The sequence below is a fragment of the Suillus paluster genome, assembly GCF_016628075.1.
Source record: "Suillus paluster strain FC165 chromosome Unknown EDB91scaffold_117, whole genome shotgun sequence".
NCBI classification, from domain to species: Eukaryota; Fungi; Basidiomycota; class Agaricomycetes; order Boletales; family Suillaceae; genus Suillus; species Suillus paluster.
Genome location: NW_024537677.1, coordinates 46078 through 59490, shown reverse-complemented (window position 1 = coordinate 59490; position 13413 = coordinate 46078). Strand labels below are relative to the sequence as shown.

The window sequence follows — 13413 nt, the reverse complement described above, 5'->3', positions numbered from 1 at the left end:
TGAAACTCGGACTCCGGGCTCATAGTAATACTAAAGAGTTACATACACTCATACTTACCTCAAAGTGAAGCAACACCAGTAACTTCGGACGAGTAACAGGAAACGGTACACTCTTATTAGGCCATCCAGTATACACATGTGATAGGTACCCACTGGACCTTTTGGTGAGTACTTGTTTGAATTGGTGGTGTCATTTACTAAAGCAGCTGTTCAAGCTTGCAAGCGATTTTGCCCTCATACGTTGCAGCCTGCAGCTGGCGCCTCATGTCGTCGGTGCCCATTCTAAGTACGGACAACATTTGATTGGATCGAGAACGGTGGAGCACAATACCAAGTATCATGACGCTACGTGCAGAGACTTCTCGTAACTCTGCACTTACTCGGATCCTAGCCCTGATGTCCTAACCTAACCTTATCATACTTGAGTACAGAACCGTATGTAAGAAACGAGGATTTTTTTGTTGTGTACGGACACCCATCTTTTCATCGTTTACCATGCTGCTGCTGCTGCTTACGGCCTGCATTACACTCCTGACTTCCGCTCAGGCGTCTTCTAACATTGCTGGTGCATGGTATTATGGCTGGCATGCTACTCAAGGAGCCCCGGTATCCAATATCAGTTGGGACAAGTACAACACGATGTACTATTCCTTTGCGTAGGTGGAAACTACTATGCAGATTTAGCGATAGTGTTGATCGACGATTCTTAGAATAACGACTTCATGTGTGAACAATATTTCACTAGCAGGATCAGATGGCTGGTTACTTCCTGCCTTCGTGTCAGAAGCACATGCGCATGTAAGAATAAGGGCTCATTTGCATGTTTGATCGTTGAACCAATGGCATGTTACATAGGGTGTTGAAGCTCACATTTCCATCGGAGGTTGGGATGGTGGCATCTACTTCTCTTCCGACGTCGCGACGGCGGAGAATCGCACTGCATTCGTCAAGACAGTGGTAGACTTTGTTGAAATGTATGATCTAAACGGTGTCAACTTCGAGTATGTATGTCAGTCACTACATAGATATGTCTGACCGAATTTTGATTCAGCTGGGAGTTTCCAAACGACCAAGGCATTGGCTGTAATACTTTCAACTCTGATGACACTGCGAACTTTCTCTCCTTCCTCCAAGAACTTCGTGAAGACTATACGGGCTCTCGTATCACCATATCGGCAGCGGTGTTAAGGACACCATTCCGTGATTCCGATGGTAATCCTTCGACCGATGTCTCCGGTTTTGCGAAGGTTCTTGACTACATTGCTATCATGAACTATGATGTTTGGAGTTCATGGTCCCCTGTTGTTGGCCCTAATGCCCCACTCAATGATTCTTGTGTAAATTCGTCGGAGCAGCGAGGCTCAGCCGTTTCAGCAGTGAAGGCCTGGACCAGTGCAGGCATGCCCATAGATAAGATTGTACTGGGTGTTCCATCGTACGGACATTCTTATAGTGTCAAACCCTCTGATGCATTCGTGTCGGGCACGAAGACACTAGCCGCTTACCCTTCTTTTAATGCATCTAATCAGCCCGCAGGTGATGCGTGGGATGACACTGGGAGCGCGGATTCCTGTGGTATTTACCATGGACCAGGAGGTAGCTTTAACTTCAGGGGACTGATCGATGGTGGATTCCTCAACTCGAAAGGCACGACTGCCCAGGGTATCTATTACCGATTTGATTCATGCAGCCAAACGGTGCGTACGCCCTTGACGATGGAGGTGCTACTTCTGTTTTCTTATGGACTTGCCGTTAGCCCTACGTTTACAATGAAACATCCGAGGTCATGATTTCTTATGACAATGCAGAGTCGTTCACAGCCAAGGGCACATTCATAAAAAATACTGGGCTGCTGGGGTATGCTATGTGGGAGGCAGGTGGGGATTACAATCATATCCTCATCGATGCCATCAATAGCGCTATGTAAACTCGTCCACTGTGTTGTATAATACTTATACCTATACTCACCTCATAGATCATCCTCTTGTAGTCTTCTTCCGCCATGTTATAGTTACTCCGGAAGTACAGCGTCGATTGCGGGCGCAAAACTGAAATACTTTGCTGTAAAGTGGGTCAAATGATTTGATTTCAGCATTTTGCGGATCTTGTTACCGAGCACAACGTCCCGGACTCCTACAGATTTGGTTCAAGCCGCAAAAAAAAGAGTACTTACATGATTAGTAGATAGTTTGGCTAGCTGATTGTTATACCAAGGAGCAGATGTCACCGCGACGCACAATGATCTGCCCCGTCAAAAATTCCGTGGCCCACCCTGGTATGTCTATGTAGTCTTTAAAATCAAGCACCCAAGACGGCATTTCGAACGAACAACATCGTATGCAACGACAATGTATATTACCACCTTGGCGCCATACAGGAAGCACACCACCAATCCTCACTGCTGCACCACCTCCCACACCACCTTTCCCTTCCCACCCTCTGCCTTCTCGTCCTCAACCTTAGCATCCCCAATCGCAATCCGCATCCCCGCCCAACACACATCTACAAGCCCCGCACCACCCGCCATACCCATCACAAGACTCGCAGCATAGTAAAAATTAGCATTCCCACGGCCCTCACTCACCCAGAGGACGTGTTGAAGTGGAAGGAGGAGCGCGGCGTGTAGGTGGAGGAGTGTGGTAATGATTGGGTGGCGGAGGTCTGTGGGGTGGGTGTTAGTGCCAGTGTGAGGTAGGTAGTATAAGTACGAGGGGTGGGAAAGGCGAAAGAGAAATGGGAACTTACAGCCGTGTACTTCAGGGAAGAGGGAAATCATGCTTAGGAATAGACCTGGATCTGCGAGAGTGAGGTACGCTTTAAACGTCCCTAGCACGCCTACGAGGAGGAATGCGGCGTAGAGGGGATCGTGTCTGAGATGGCGGGAGTATCAGAACCCATCAGAACCAGGACGTGTAATATTGATATTCAGAATGCCTTACTGGAATTTTATGCAGATCGGTAATATATATATAACGAGATGGACCTAGTTGTGTGGTTAGAGGCGTAGGCTTGGATGAATAGCACGAGAACGCACGGAGAAGACCATGAGGAAGAATGGCCTGAAATGATCGAACATTTCAGTGAAGAAGTACCACCAGAGACCCGGATTAGGTGTGAGGTCTGGAAGTGTGAGGCTGTGATGGTGTTTGTGGACGATCTGCCATAATTTAAGGGGAATCTTACCTTGCGCCCCATGATCCCATGACCCAACTCCAGCCTCCGCCCGTCATGGTGCATGCTGCACCAACAAGGACGAGCCAGTATAGTATAAACTCACCAAAGAGGGACGGTATGTGCTTGAAGCTGCCTTGGAACGGGCGTGGGGAGGCAAGGTGAGACGCGGGGGAGCTGACGAGGAGCAGGAGGATTGGGAGGAGCAAGAGGATGGAGGAGGGTGAGAGGTGCATTGCGAATGCGATGGCGAGGAGTGCTGGGGATGGTTTACCTGGAATCGAGGAATGCGTGGAAGCCAACTGGATGGAGGCGTAAGGGCGTACCTTCAGATGCAAACATGAGAGCAAGGAGGGTAAGGGTATTTTCGAATGTGGAGGTTGATAGCGCGAGTGATGGAAGAAGTAGGTACGGATTCAGTAAGTAGCTAGGCGGTGCGTTAGGCGCGTACTTGAAGTCTGCTGATAGAACGTACACGCTTACGATGAGGTTCTCTGCATTGGACCTCGTTCCCTTATGAGGTGATAAACCCTGGCGTGCGCGCCAAACGCGGAGAAGGGCCCATGCTCCCACTGCATCAGACACAGCCCATATTATTGGGAGTGGAGGTACGATGGTTGAAAATAAGGAAAGTAGGAGAGGAGACTATTGCGCAGATGATCAGCCCATGGCATCTGGTAAGCTGTAGTGACATACATGGTGAAAGGCTCCTCCCATGTATGGGTCGATGTCATTGTCGAGGAGCCAAAGCCCTTCATTTACTGTTGGTGGGATAGATTAGCAGTAGAGTCACTTGGTAAGCAGTACTTACAGCGAAGGTAGGAAGTCAGTGGAGAGCTGAGTTGGTGGTCATGCTTGAGTAGATGTTGACCTGGAAGTGGCAGGGCGGCGAGCAGAAAACGAAGACATACCAACACTGGAAGTGCTGGTGCTGTGTACATCACGTTTTGCTGCAAGGTGTTGTAGAGTTTCAATTTGCCGCCGTGACTGAGCAAATAAGGAAAGTGTTGATATCAATATGAGTTAGATCTTCATTGGCAGTGCTTCGAAGTTCTTTTGGCGGCAGGACAAGGTAGGTCCTACTACGTTCGCTGGGTTGTGCAGGCAGGTAATTTTCCAAGTTTATATCTTCAGTACTAATGCAAGTTAACTTCTTCCACAGCATGGTAGGTCAACTTGATACTAGCACCTCGGTCCAATCGAAGTTCTTTTGGCGGCAGGACAAGGTAGGTCCTACGTTCGCTGGGTTGTTCAGGCAGGTAATTTTCCAGGTTTATATCTTCAGTACCAATGCAAGTTAACTTCTTCCACAGCATGGTAGGTCAACTTGATACTAGCACCTCGGTCCAATCGAAGTTCTTTTGGCGGCAGGACAAGGTAGGTCCTACGTTTGCTGGGTTGTTCAGGCAGGTAATTTTCCAGGTTTATATCTTCAGTACCAATGCAAGTTAACTTCTTCCACAGCATGGTAGGTCAACTTGATACTAGCACCTCGGTCCAATTGGACATCGCGTCCATTTACTGGTACGCACACGTAGGCAACGCTTTGCCCTGCTTTGCCATCCTTCCATCCGTATATAATCCCCTTCTCACCACGATGCCACCTCCATCATACAAATCATTCAAACAACAACGCTACCTCCCCCATGAATTATGCAGCCCGTTATTCCAGGGACAACCCTCCTAATCCCTTCGCCTTGCTTCCGGTGTTGCATCATGCTCGCTACGATGGGTGGCTAAGGCCCGCACTACAGTTCCCCGGTCTCGCTGCACCTTCGTCCAAGAAGCCTGCTGAACGGCGCGTTTCTTTTGCAATCGATGCCCCCTCGCACCGTTCGCGTGACGGTAATGCCACGCATAATATTGGTGAGCGGTAGTTCTTGTTATGTGCTTCTCTGTGCCAAACTGTAATCAGAACTTCTTCCTGTTAATTTTGGGGCGCAAGGCAGTCGCCCCTCCTTTGTTTTACCATCCAGCTCAATTCGTTCTGTAGATATAACGCGTCCCGTCAAGTCTCGACGCCACGACGTTCCTAACTCATGGAAATGGAACAGTAAGTTTGTCATTGTGTGCGGTTATTATACAACCTGACTGGACGATTTCACACTCCTAGATGACCCTGCACGACGAACAAAGAAATCAACACCATTGAGTGCCAACGAATCACAAATCAGTACGGCTCACCCTTGCTAACACCACGATTGATTCTTATGCCTCCCACTAGCCCACCTTCTCGCGGCACCAGACGTCCCACTAATATACGACCTGCGTCGCCCACCCACCTCTCTCCAATTTCCAATGTCACCTACATACGCAGGCCGTGGATACGAGCTCCTCCGCGTCCCACTCACGCAAGCACGGCCCAAACAAATACGGCTCATCAGCCCCGACTTTCCCTGGGCATTTGACATCGGCCCCGACCCCAATACCGGAGTCGACGGCATAACGTGTCTTGAAGTACTCACCGCACTGCACGCTGCATTACAGCGCCCACTCACAGATACAGAGTGGAACATTGCTGGAGAAGAAAAACATGGGAGTCTTGTCTTCGCGCGCGATCGTCGGCTAAAGATGCGTCCTGCGTTGTGCAGGAGCGGGCATAGAGTGAGATTTGCATCTGATGCGGATGTACAGCCCGCGCGAAGAGAGCCTGTGTTACTGCGTGTGGACTGGCTTGAGTCGCATGTCGTGTTTGGGGGACTTTACAAGGACGATTCCTTTGCGAGGAGGCGACTGATTCCGGGTGCGAGGGAACCACCCGAGACCTTGGTGGTGAAGTTCTACAGACTCTAATGAAAAGAATAGTAATATAGCTGTAATAAGATGTACAACAACTTCAAAGCACAAGCAAGGACACTAAATAAATCGTACACCAGGTGTCAACAGAGCGATATGTAGCAGGAAGCAGAAGGCACGATGAAAACGAGAGCACGACAGCGGACACAACGGAGTGTATAATAACAGATCATGGTCATGAATATGTAAAAATGTATGTGATCTAGTGAGTGATCCAAGTCATCAAGAAGGGCGCTGAGAGCGAGACTTGTCCCCGCAATGCATCTCTCGGATGTGCCGGAGGATCGTGTCTCGCCTCATGGTCTTTGAGCAGCCCTCAAATAGACATTGTACCTGACTGGCGGGTGGCTGATGAGGCTCAAGATGGCATATCGATAGGTGCTTCAGCATGCTCTTAACCGTACTCGCGGTAATGTTGCACCGGCCTTGACTGTTAGTCCATAAACAATGCACCTGTGATAAACCACTATTGAATGGAAGTTCCTGAGGTAGGGTATCGTGCTGCGGCACCCAGTGGTGATGCAAGGGCGCAGTGGGGAATTGGCTAGTCCCGTGCGATGTTGTGTTGGTATGCAGTTGCGGATCGTTTGTGTGCAAATAGTCGGGTAAACCACTGAGACTGTTGCGCCAAGTTCGCCCAGCCGCACTGCTACAACGTCCGCTATGTTAGGAACAAGAGTACCAAACGTCATGTAAAATGACCGTACCTTCGAACATCATGCTGAGTCACAGCTGTTCTGAGAGAACTCGACGGTGACAAGACGCTGCTTAACGATGAGTCGTCATCACGCAGGTCACCGCTAGACGATGGCCAGAAACTAGTCTTCGGCTGAGCGTGACACTGCATCACAGAGGATACAGTATCATTGTTGTGCGGATTCCCAGATTCCGGATGCGTGGCGTTCTGTTGAGGCTGCATGAAAAGAAAAGAAGAAGAAAAAAGAAGAAAAGGACTATCTTGCATGCTCCCAGCCGAACATACCTCGTTGATCGTACATCTTGGATACCCAGACACCTCAACGTGTGCATATAGTTCTGAATGTTGCTTCCTGCCAAACGAATAATAGGCATGGGGGAGCTTAGGGAGATAGAGGAAACCCACCAAAAATTATCAGGCATGTTGTCCATTAGAAAATAAGACGATGATAGGCATCTGATCAGCCCAGGGAGTCATTATGTAGTCTCTGGCGAGAGACAGACGCGCTAGCCTGCCCCAATGGCCACGGAAATGAATGACCAACTGACGAAATTCAGTAGATTTAGAGGCCAAGAAAACCATCAAAGGTATTTCCCACTAGCAGGCACCCTGAGTAAATGGGCAGTATCATACATAGAACATTTATTGCCTCCGCATCACGGAGGAGAATGAGGCCGAATATGAGGGAGGACTATTACCTCCGAATCATGAGGTAGACGCTTGCGTTTTTAACGAACATCACGTGACAATCGTGACAGAAAAGTGACAATAGCAGTAAAATCGATAGCAATTCAGTGACCTAGCTTCCTGCAAATCCGTACTGCGATCCAGTAGAAACAATGTGAATGATAATTATCGCGTGTTCAGAATAGAATTATGTGCAGAAATGAGAGAGCTAATAGTTAAATACCATTCTGCACACAAAATCAAGCCAAAGAAAAAACTCCGCCACCGTAAGAGTGAAGCGGAGCTGCTCGGCAACGGAAGGCATCATGGCACCACGGAAACGTCTCCACAGTGTATGGGCTTCAAACCTTCGGTCAAAGAAGGTCAGGACTCAGGTGGAAAGCTTAGAAAAGGAAAAAGTGAGTCAAATCACAAGAAACATGAAGGTTTGACTCAGTTTTGAGCAGGTACCTCTCGAGACAGTACCTGTAGAAGTGGGCTGTCAGTCCCTGTCATACCATGGAAAAATCACAGTCCACCATGTATTGAGTGAACTTGAGAGGTGCCAATCCCAATTTTAGCTTTTCTATCAGATCTGTCAGATTTATAGATGCTTACATGAAGGGACTCGATGGAACACTGCAGGCCGCATGGGCAATCAATTAATCAACAAGTATCGCGGACACCGTGTCCTTCCAGAGACGATAATGAGGGAGTTTGACCAATCCCTTGCAGCTTAGAACTTCTCTTTTTGCACTTATCAATATCTTAATCTTAATCAAATCTTAATCACTCTATTTCACTTGCATCTGTTATTCCCTCTGCAATCACTCTACATACACAATATTTAAGTACTCCATGCTTTATACGCTCCAACTTGCCGGTGTGCCGTTCAGCAATATGTTCAGCTTGACTTATCCTCACAGCGTCACACATCTGTCACATCATGTGATATTCGTTGAAATCGCATTGCGTCTACCTTATCCGGGAGGAGAACAAGGCATTGTCAACTGGCACCGAACTTTCATCTAGGAGAACAGGCATTGACACCGATTCCCGAATCACCCAGGGGCACACGGATTGCCTCCGAACTAGTCTTTTATCCTTGTGCTTCACCTTGCGAGGCAAGGTGTATTCCTCTCCGGGAACGAATAACGACAACCTTTCCTTTCATAGTTTTTCACGTGCATCTGCATGATACGATGGCTTTCGACCAACCGTTCAAACTTCAAAGCTTCAAGCTCAAGTAAATGTTCAAAAGAGCATAGTAATACATACAATGATTACGTAAATGAAGCATGGAGTATGGGTGGATGAAGCGTACTGATATAGATGCTAAAAGTTCCGGTAAAGAATCATGCATTATATTGCCACTGAGTACTCACTACTGATGCCGGACCAGGGTACTACTTTCTGATTGTAATACCTCGATGGCTTTTTTCACTGGCCTTTGCCTCCACCTCTACTGAATTTCGTCAGCTGGTCCTTCATTTCCGTGGCCATTGTTACAGGCTGTCCGCCAGCGTGTCTACAATTTGCGTAATGGTCTCTCTCGCCGGAGACTACCGTGACATAAACGCGTCCTCCTGGGCTGATCAGATGCCTATGCACCGTCTTATTCTCTAATGGACACAGACTCATAACTGATAAGTTTTGGTGGGTTTTCTGGATATCCAGGATGTATAATCAATGAGGTATGTTCGGTCTGGGAGTATGCAAGACAGTGCTTCCATGTAGCCTCAGCAGAACGATGTGCGTCCGGAATCCTGGAATCTGCACAACAATGATACTGCATCCTCTGGCGCAGTGTCATTCTCAGTCGCCGAAGACTAGTTGCTGGCCATCGTTTGGTGGTGGCCTGCGTAGTGACAACTCGTCATTAAGCAGCATCTTGTCATCGTCGAGTTCTCTCGGAACAGCTGTGGCTCAGCATGATGTTCGAAGGTACGATCCATTTACGTGATGTCGATACTTTTGTTCCTAACAGAGTGGACGTTGTCGCAGTGCGACGAGGCCTACTAACACAACATCGCACGAAAAAAAGGCCACCGGAATATTGCCACTGTACCCTGCATAGACAGAATCACACTACACCAGATCTGTGGTTCGAGCGGGTCGAGCATGCGTTTTTTGCGGTGCTGGGTCTAGATCTGTCCAGTTGATCGGTCTAGTAACAACACTACTTGGATATATGTGGGTTGTAGTTTAATGTAGTTCTATCAGACCCCCCGTGTTCACCTGTTAAAAACTAAGGTATCCCGTTCGTCTCCAGAACGAAACTACCAGCACCCCCAAACAGATACGGCTCATCAGCCCCGACTTTCCGTGGGCATTTGACACTGACCCCGACCCCAGTACCGGAACCGAAGGTATAACGTGCCTCGAAGTCCTCGGCGTGCTGCACAATACATTACAGCGCCCACCCACAGACACGAAGTGCCACTACTGGAGAAGATAAGCACGCGAGTCTTCTCAGCGTGCGCGATCGTCGGCTAAAGTGGGTAATGTGTTGCGCGGAAACCGTACCAGGTAGACAGTGAGATTTGCATCTGACGCCTGCGCGGAGAGAGTCGGTGCTGCTGCGTGTGGACCGGCTTGGGTCTCGTGTCACGTTTAGGGGACTGACATGATGTGTTTGTGAGGGAGCGACTGATTCCGGGTGCGAGGGAACCGCCCGATATGTGGGTTGTGATGTTTCGGAGGTTATCCTAAGTACGACTACGATCGGAGGAAATACACTATAAGCAAACCTTTTTTAGTTATCTATCGAGAACGCAGGTTTGAATGCCAGGGGCTATTGCTCTCGATATGGTAACTTAAAATTTGGACCTCGAGGCTGCCGCTCGCCGAGCAAGTATTATCGCGAAATATCGCGAAAGTTTAACACGGGCTAGATAATCTAGCAGCTGGTCTCCACTGACGAAGAGCTTTGCTACAGTGAGTCGCGGACATTCACGATGGTCGTAGAAACCCAGCACCATCACAGATCAACGCTCAAACAGGTCGGTCCATCTAATTGTTTCATTCAACATCAGTTACATCTACTTAATCCTACCACAGAAAAACAAACCCTTCAAGTCCCACCATGCCACCAAATCCGCCCTCAAAGAGATCGCAAAAGGTGCGCTTGTTCATTCATCACTCGCTGATCTCGATCTCAAGGTACTTCTGTACTCGTTTCTTCTTCTGATAGGCCGTACCGCCCGCCCGAGCGCAAAATCGCCAGCAGTAAGCACTGTTGCGCAAGCCCGCCTCAACAGGCGCAACACACAAAAGCAAGCGCAAGCCGCCAAACGCGCCTCCCTCGTCGCTGCAACCCGCATCTTTAACGGCATCGACGGCGCCCCACGCATCATCGCCATCATCCCACTCTCCGAGGACATCGATACCCGAGCATGCATCCAGGCCCTCGCAAAATGCGTAGATGAAGAAATACACGGCATCGGTGAGAACGCAAAAATCTGGACTATGAAGTGCGTTATCTCATTCCTTCATCTCACGCTAAGCTAACATACACAATACAGAACCTCCCGCTTCAAAACATCCCTCCAGTTCCTCCCGGTACCTTTCGCTCGCCCTTATGCCGCCCTCGATGCCGCCCGCGCTGCAGACTACACACTCCTTCTCCTCTCACCAACCATCGAAGTCTCCCCCCCAGGCGATACCCTCCTCCGCATGCTCCAAGCGCAAGGACTCCCTACAGTCGTCACTGCCATCCCACCAACTCTCCCCGAGAACCTCGACGCCAAGTCCAGGCCATCAGTACTCAAGAGCCTCCTCTCCTTCATACAGTACTTCGATCCCGCCCAACGCCGCGTTTTCGATCTCAGCGCACCAGCCGAATCACTCAACACCCTGCGAGCGCTCGCGGAGGGGTGTCCCGGCGAAGTGAGGTGGCGTGCAGGGCGGCCGTGGGTTGTGGGCGAGAGCGTGGAGCGGGAGGAAGGTGGAATGTTGAAAGTAACGGGTATCGTGCGTGGGGGGAGGCTGAGCCCCAATCGACTCGTGCACATCCCTAGCCAAGGGGACTATCAAATCTCTAAGGTGAGTCATGCGTGCATACGTGGATCGGTCGAGTGTGCTTACGATCGCTCTAGATCATGTCTGCCCCTCTCCCCCGCATGAAGCATGCAAAACCTGGAGCCATGGATGTGGAGACTGAATCTGTGCTTTTGGCGGAACGAGTTCCATCCTCCGCAGATTCACTGGTGAGCACGAATGTTGCTGACGACATGGCGAACGAGCAGACGTGGCCCACGGAAGAGGAGATGGCGGGTGCTCCGCATGGCATGGTGGAGGGGGAGGTACCAAACGCGAAGAAGGGCACGACGCCGAAGCGCATCAAGCGCATTCCTAAAGGCATGACCGAGTACCAGGCGTCTTGGATCGTCGAGGAGAGCGACGACGAAGACAAAGACGAAGAATGTGAAGATCGAGACGGGGAAAGGGGAGCACAGGTGGATGAAGACGAGGAGATGGTCCCCCTCGACGATGCCTTGGACTTAGAAAGCGAGCGCAAGAGCGTCGTCGCATTCCAAGAACTCGACATCGAAGAGGAGCAAAATCAGTAAGTCTCCTTCTCTTCCAACCTATTATTCTACGAAACTAACCTTCGCGGGGCCGATGCAGACTGACATCTTGGCGCAAGCGTACCCAAGAAGAACAAGATGCCCAGGCATTCCCCGACGAAACCGATACCCCACAGGACATCCCCGCACACACACGTTTTGCGCGGTACCGCGGGCTTCGTTCCCTCCGCACGAGTCCTTGGGACCCGTACGAAAACCTACCTCGCGAGTACTCGCGGATATTTGAGTTCGAGGACTTTAAACGTACCGAGAGAGACATGTGGCGTGAGCTGGAGGATGATGGTATCGAGGTTTGATTTGCTGCTCATTGTCCTACTGAACACTAAAACTTTTACTGCAGCCCGGTACGCGGGTGACTATCTTTATCGAGGGTGTCCCGCAGGAAGCTAGCATCCCCTCCGAGTCACCGTTTGTACTATACGGATTACTGAAACATGAGCACAAGAAAACAGTCCTCCACTTCACCGTGCAGCGGAACACCGAGTGCGAAGGTTCTGTTAAATCGAAGGTTCGTCCATCATTCCTTTCTATACTTGATCGCAACTGATAATTATCCAAAGGACCCCTTGGTCTTATGCTACGGGCCCCGTAGACTGCGCGTCAACCCCGTATACTCCCAACACACCCGTGGAGGCGGAAAAGGCGCTAACAACGTGCACAAATTCGAGAGGTTCTTATGGCACGGCACCACGACCGTTGCGAGCGTCTACGCACCGATTGCGTTTGGGAAGCAGCCGTGCATGCTCATACGTGAGACAGAAAATCTACAGGGTGCGTTCATTTTTCTTCCAGTGCAGAGGCGATAGGTGATTGACTTATCGATCGAATCGAGTAGCACCAGAGCTCGTGGCGATGGGCACGTTCATGAACCCTGATACGACGCGTATCATCGCAAAGCGAATCATCCTCACAGGCCACCCATTCAAAGTACACAAAAAAACTGCTACTGTTCGGTATATGTTCTTCAACCCAGGTTCGTCCTATTCCTGGCCCTATACTTATCTCCCTCGCGCTCATAAATTTTCGCTGGGACAGACGACATCCAGTACTTCAAGCCTATTCAGTTATACACAAAACACGGGCGGACGGGACATATCCGAGAATCACTTGGGACGCATGGGTATTTCAAGGCGCATTTCGATGGGCCGATCAACCAGATGGATACGGTGTGCATGTCGTTGTACAAGCGCGTGTACCCGCGGTGGAGCGAGAATTGGGCATCTGGTGCGGGCAGGGGGAAGGGTGATGAGATGGAGGAGTAAATGGTCATTTTTGATTTTGTGGGCAGGGTGGCTTTCGAGGTGGAGCTGCGCTTGAGATGATTCAAAACTTGTAGAAGCTTGAAAAATATTTCAGCAATTGTACGAAGGGCTCATGTAGCTGATTGAAGCTTGCCCGGAGCATTTTTCGTCGGAATTATCAAATGGAGTCTTCATAGGCAGACAACTGCATTAAACATGAGAAAAAAATACATTTCACCCCGACTAAGAATTC

General features: G+C 49.6%; 5 protein-coding genes across 5 annotated transcripts; 3 read left to right on the top strand and 2 right to left on the bottom strand.

Moving 5' to 3' along the window:
• Positions 1-367: 367 nt before the first annotated feature.
• On the top strand, positions 368-1952 carry EDB91DRAFT_91989 (glycoside hydrolase family 18 protein). The gene is made up of 5 exons (XM_041328794.1): positions 368-656; positions 711-798; positions 856-1001; positions 1052-1697; positions 1757-1952. Exons 1-5 carry the CDS (start codon positions 496-498, stop codon positions 1925-1927), a joined length of 1212 nt encoding a protein of 403 aa, XP_041170898.1. The 5' UTR covers positions 368-495; the 3' UTR covers positions 1928-1952.
• Positions 1953-2270: 318 nt separating this feature from the next.
• EDB91DRAFT_1168479 (GPI transamidase subunit PIG-U) lies at positions 2271-4155 on the bottom strand. The gene is made up of 9 exons (XM_041320106.1): positions 3983-4155; positions 3868-3932; positions 3647-3816; positions 3498-3598; positions 3184-3445; positions 3035-3134; positions 2940-2983; positions 2746-2870; positions 2271-2661 (listed from the first exon to the last, which is right to left on the bottom strand). Exons 1-9 carry the CDS (start codon positions 4110-4112, stop codon positions 2396-2398), a joined length of 1263 nt encoding a protein of 420 aa, XP_041170897.1. The 5' UTR covers positions 4113-4155; the 3' UTR covers positions 2271-2395.
• Positions 4156-4817: 662 nt separating this feature from the next.
• On the top strand, positions 4818-5964 carry EDB91DRAFT_1254785 (uncharacterized protein; the record flags this gene model as incomplete). Its single annotated transcript, XM_041323866.1, has 4 exons — positions 4818-5037; positions 5087-5224; positions 5285-5344; positions 5396-5964. 4 exons carry the CDS (start codon positions 4818-4820, stop codon positions 5962-5964), a joined length of 987 nt encoding a protein of 328 aa, XP_041170896.1.
• Positions 5965-6076: 112 nt separating this feature from the next.
• EDB91DRAFT_91917 (uncharacterized protein) lies at positions 6077-7345 on the bottom strand. Its single transcript, XM_041328793.1, has 3 exons — positions 7070-7345; positions 6675-7016; positions 6077-6616 (listed from the first exon to the last, which is right to left on the bottom strand). Exons 1-3 carry the CDS (start codon positions 7093-7095, stop codon positions 6190-6192), a joined length of 795 nt encoding a protein of 264 aa, XP_041170895.1. The 5' UTR covers positions 7096-7345; the 3' UTR covers positions 6077-6189.
• Positions 7346-10167: 2822 nt separating this feature from the next.
• On the top strand, positions 10168-13337 carry EDB91DRAFT_91574 (ribosome biogenesis protein tsr1). The gene is made up of 10 exons (XM_041328792.1): positions 10168-10332; positions 10391-10451; positions 10524-10803; positions 10855-11374; positions 11428-11897; positions 11960-12209; positions 12260-12427; positions 12480-12690; positions 12755-12892; positions 12955-13337. Exons 1-10 carry the CDS (start codon positions 10288-10290, stop codon positions 13179-13181), a joined length of 2370 nt encoding a protein of 789 aa, XP_041170894.1. The 5' UTR covers positions 10168-10287; the 3' UTR covers positions 13182-13337.
• Positions 13338-13413: the final 76 nt, after the last annotated feature.

Coding starts and splice junctions, on each gene's coding strand:
- EDB91DRAFT_91989 (XM_041328794.1), top strand. CDS start 496: ATGCTGCTGCTGCTGCTTACGGCCTGCATTACACTCCTGACTTCCGCT. Junction 657..710: donor ACGATGTACTATTCCTTTGC/GTAGGTGGAAAC, acceptor GACGATTCTTAG/AATAACGACTTCATGTGTGA. Junction 799..855: donor TGTCAGAAGCACATGCGCAT/GTAAGAATAAGG, acceptor CATGTTACATAG/GGTGTTGAAGCTCACATTTC.
- EDB91DRAFT_1168479 (XM_041320106.1), bottom strand. CDS start 4,112: ATGTACACAGCACCAGCACTTCCAGTGTTGGTATGTCTTCGTTTTCTG. Junction 3,817..3,867: donor TGGGAGGAGCCTTTCACCAT/GTATGTCACTAC, acceptor TCTGCGCAATAG/TCTCCTCTCCTACTTTCCTT. Junction 3,446..3,497: donor TCTCATGTTTGCATCTGAAG/GTACGCCCTTAC, acceptor CCTCGATTCCAG/GTAAACCATCCCCAGCACTC.
- EDB91DRAFT_91917 (XM_041328793.1), bottom strand. CDS start 7,095: ATGGACAACATGCCTGATAATTTTTG. Junction 7,017..7,069: donor AACATGCCTGATAATTTTTG/GTGGGTTTCCTC, acceptor TTCGTTTGGCAG/GAAGCAACATTCAGAACTAT. Junction 6,617..6,674: donor ACTCAGCATGATGTTCGAAG/GTACGGTCATTT, acceptor CGGACGTTGTAG/CAGTGCGGCTGGGCGAACTT.
- EDB91DRAFT_91574 (XM_041328792.1), top strand. CDS start 10,288: ATGGTCGTAGAAACCCAGCACCATCACAGATCAACGCTCAAACAG. Junction 12,210..12,259: donor TGGAGGATGATGGTATCGAG/GTTTGATTTGCT, acceptor CTTTTACTGCAG/CCCGGTACGCGGGTGACTAT. Junction 12,893..12,954: donor GTATATGTTCTTCAACCCAG/GTTCGTCCTATT, acceptor TCGCTGGGACAG/ACGACATCCAGTACTTCAAG.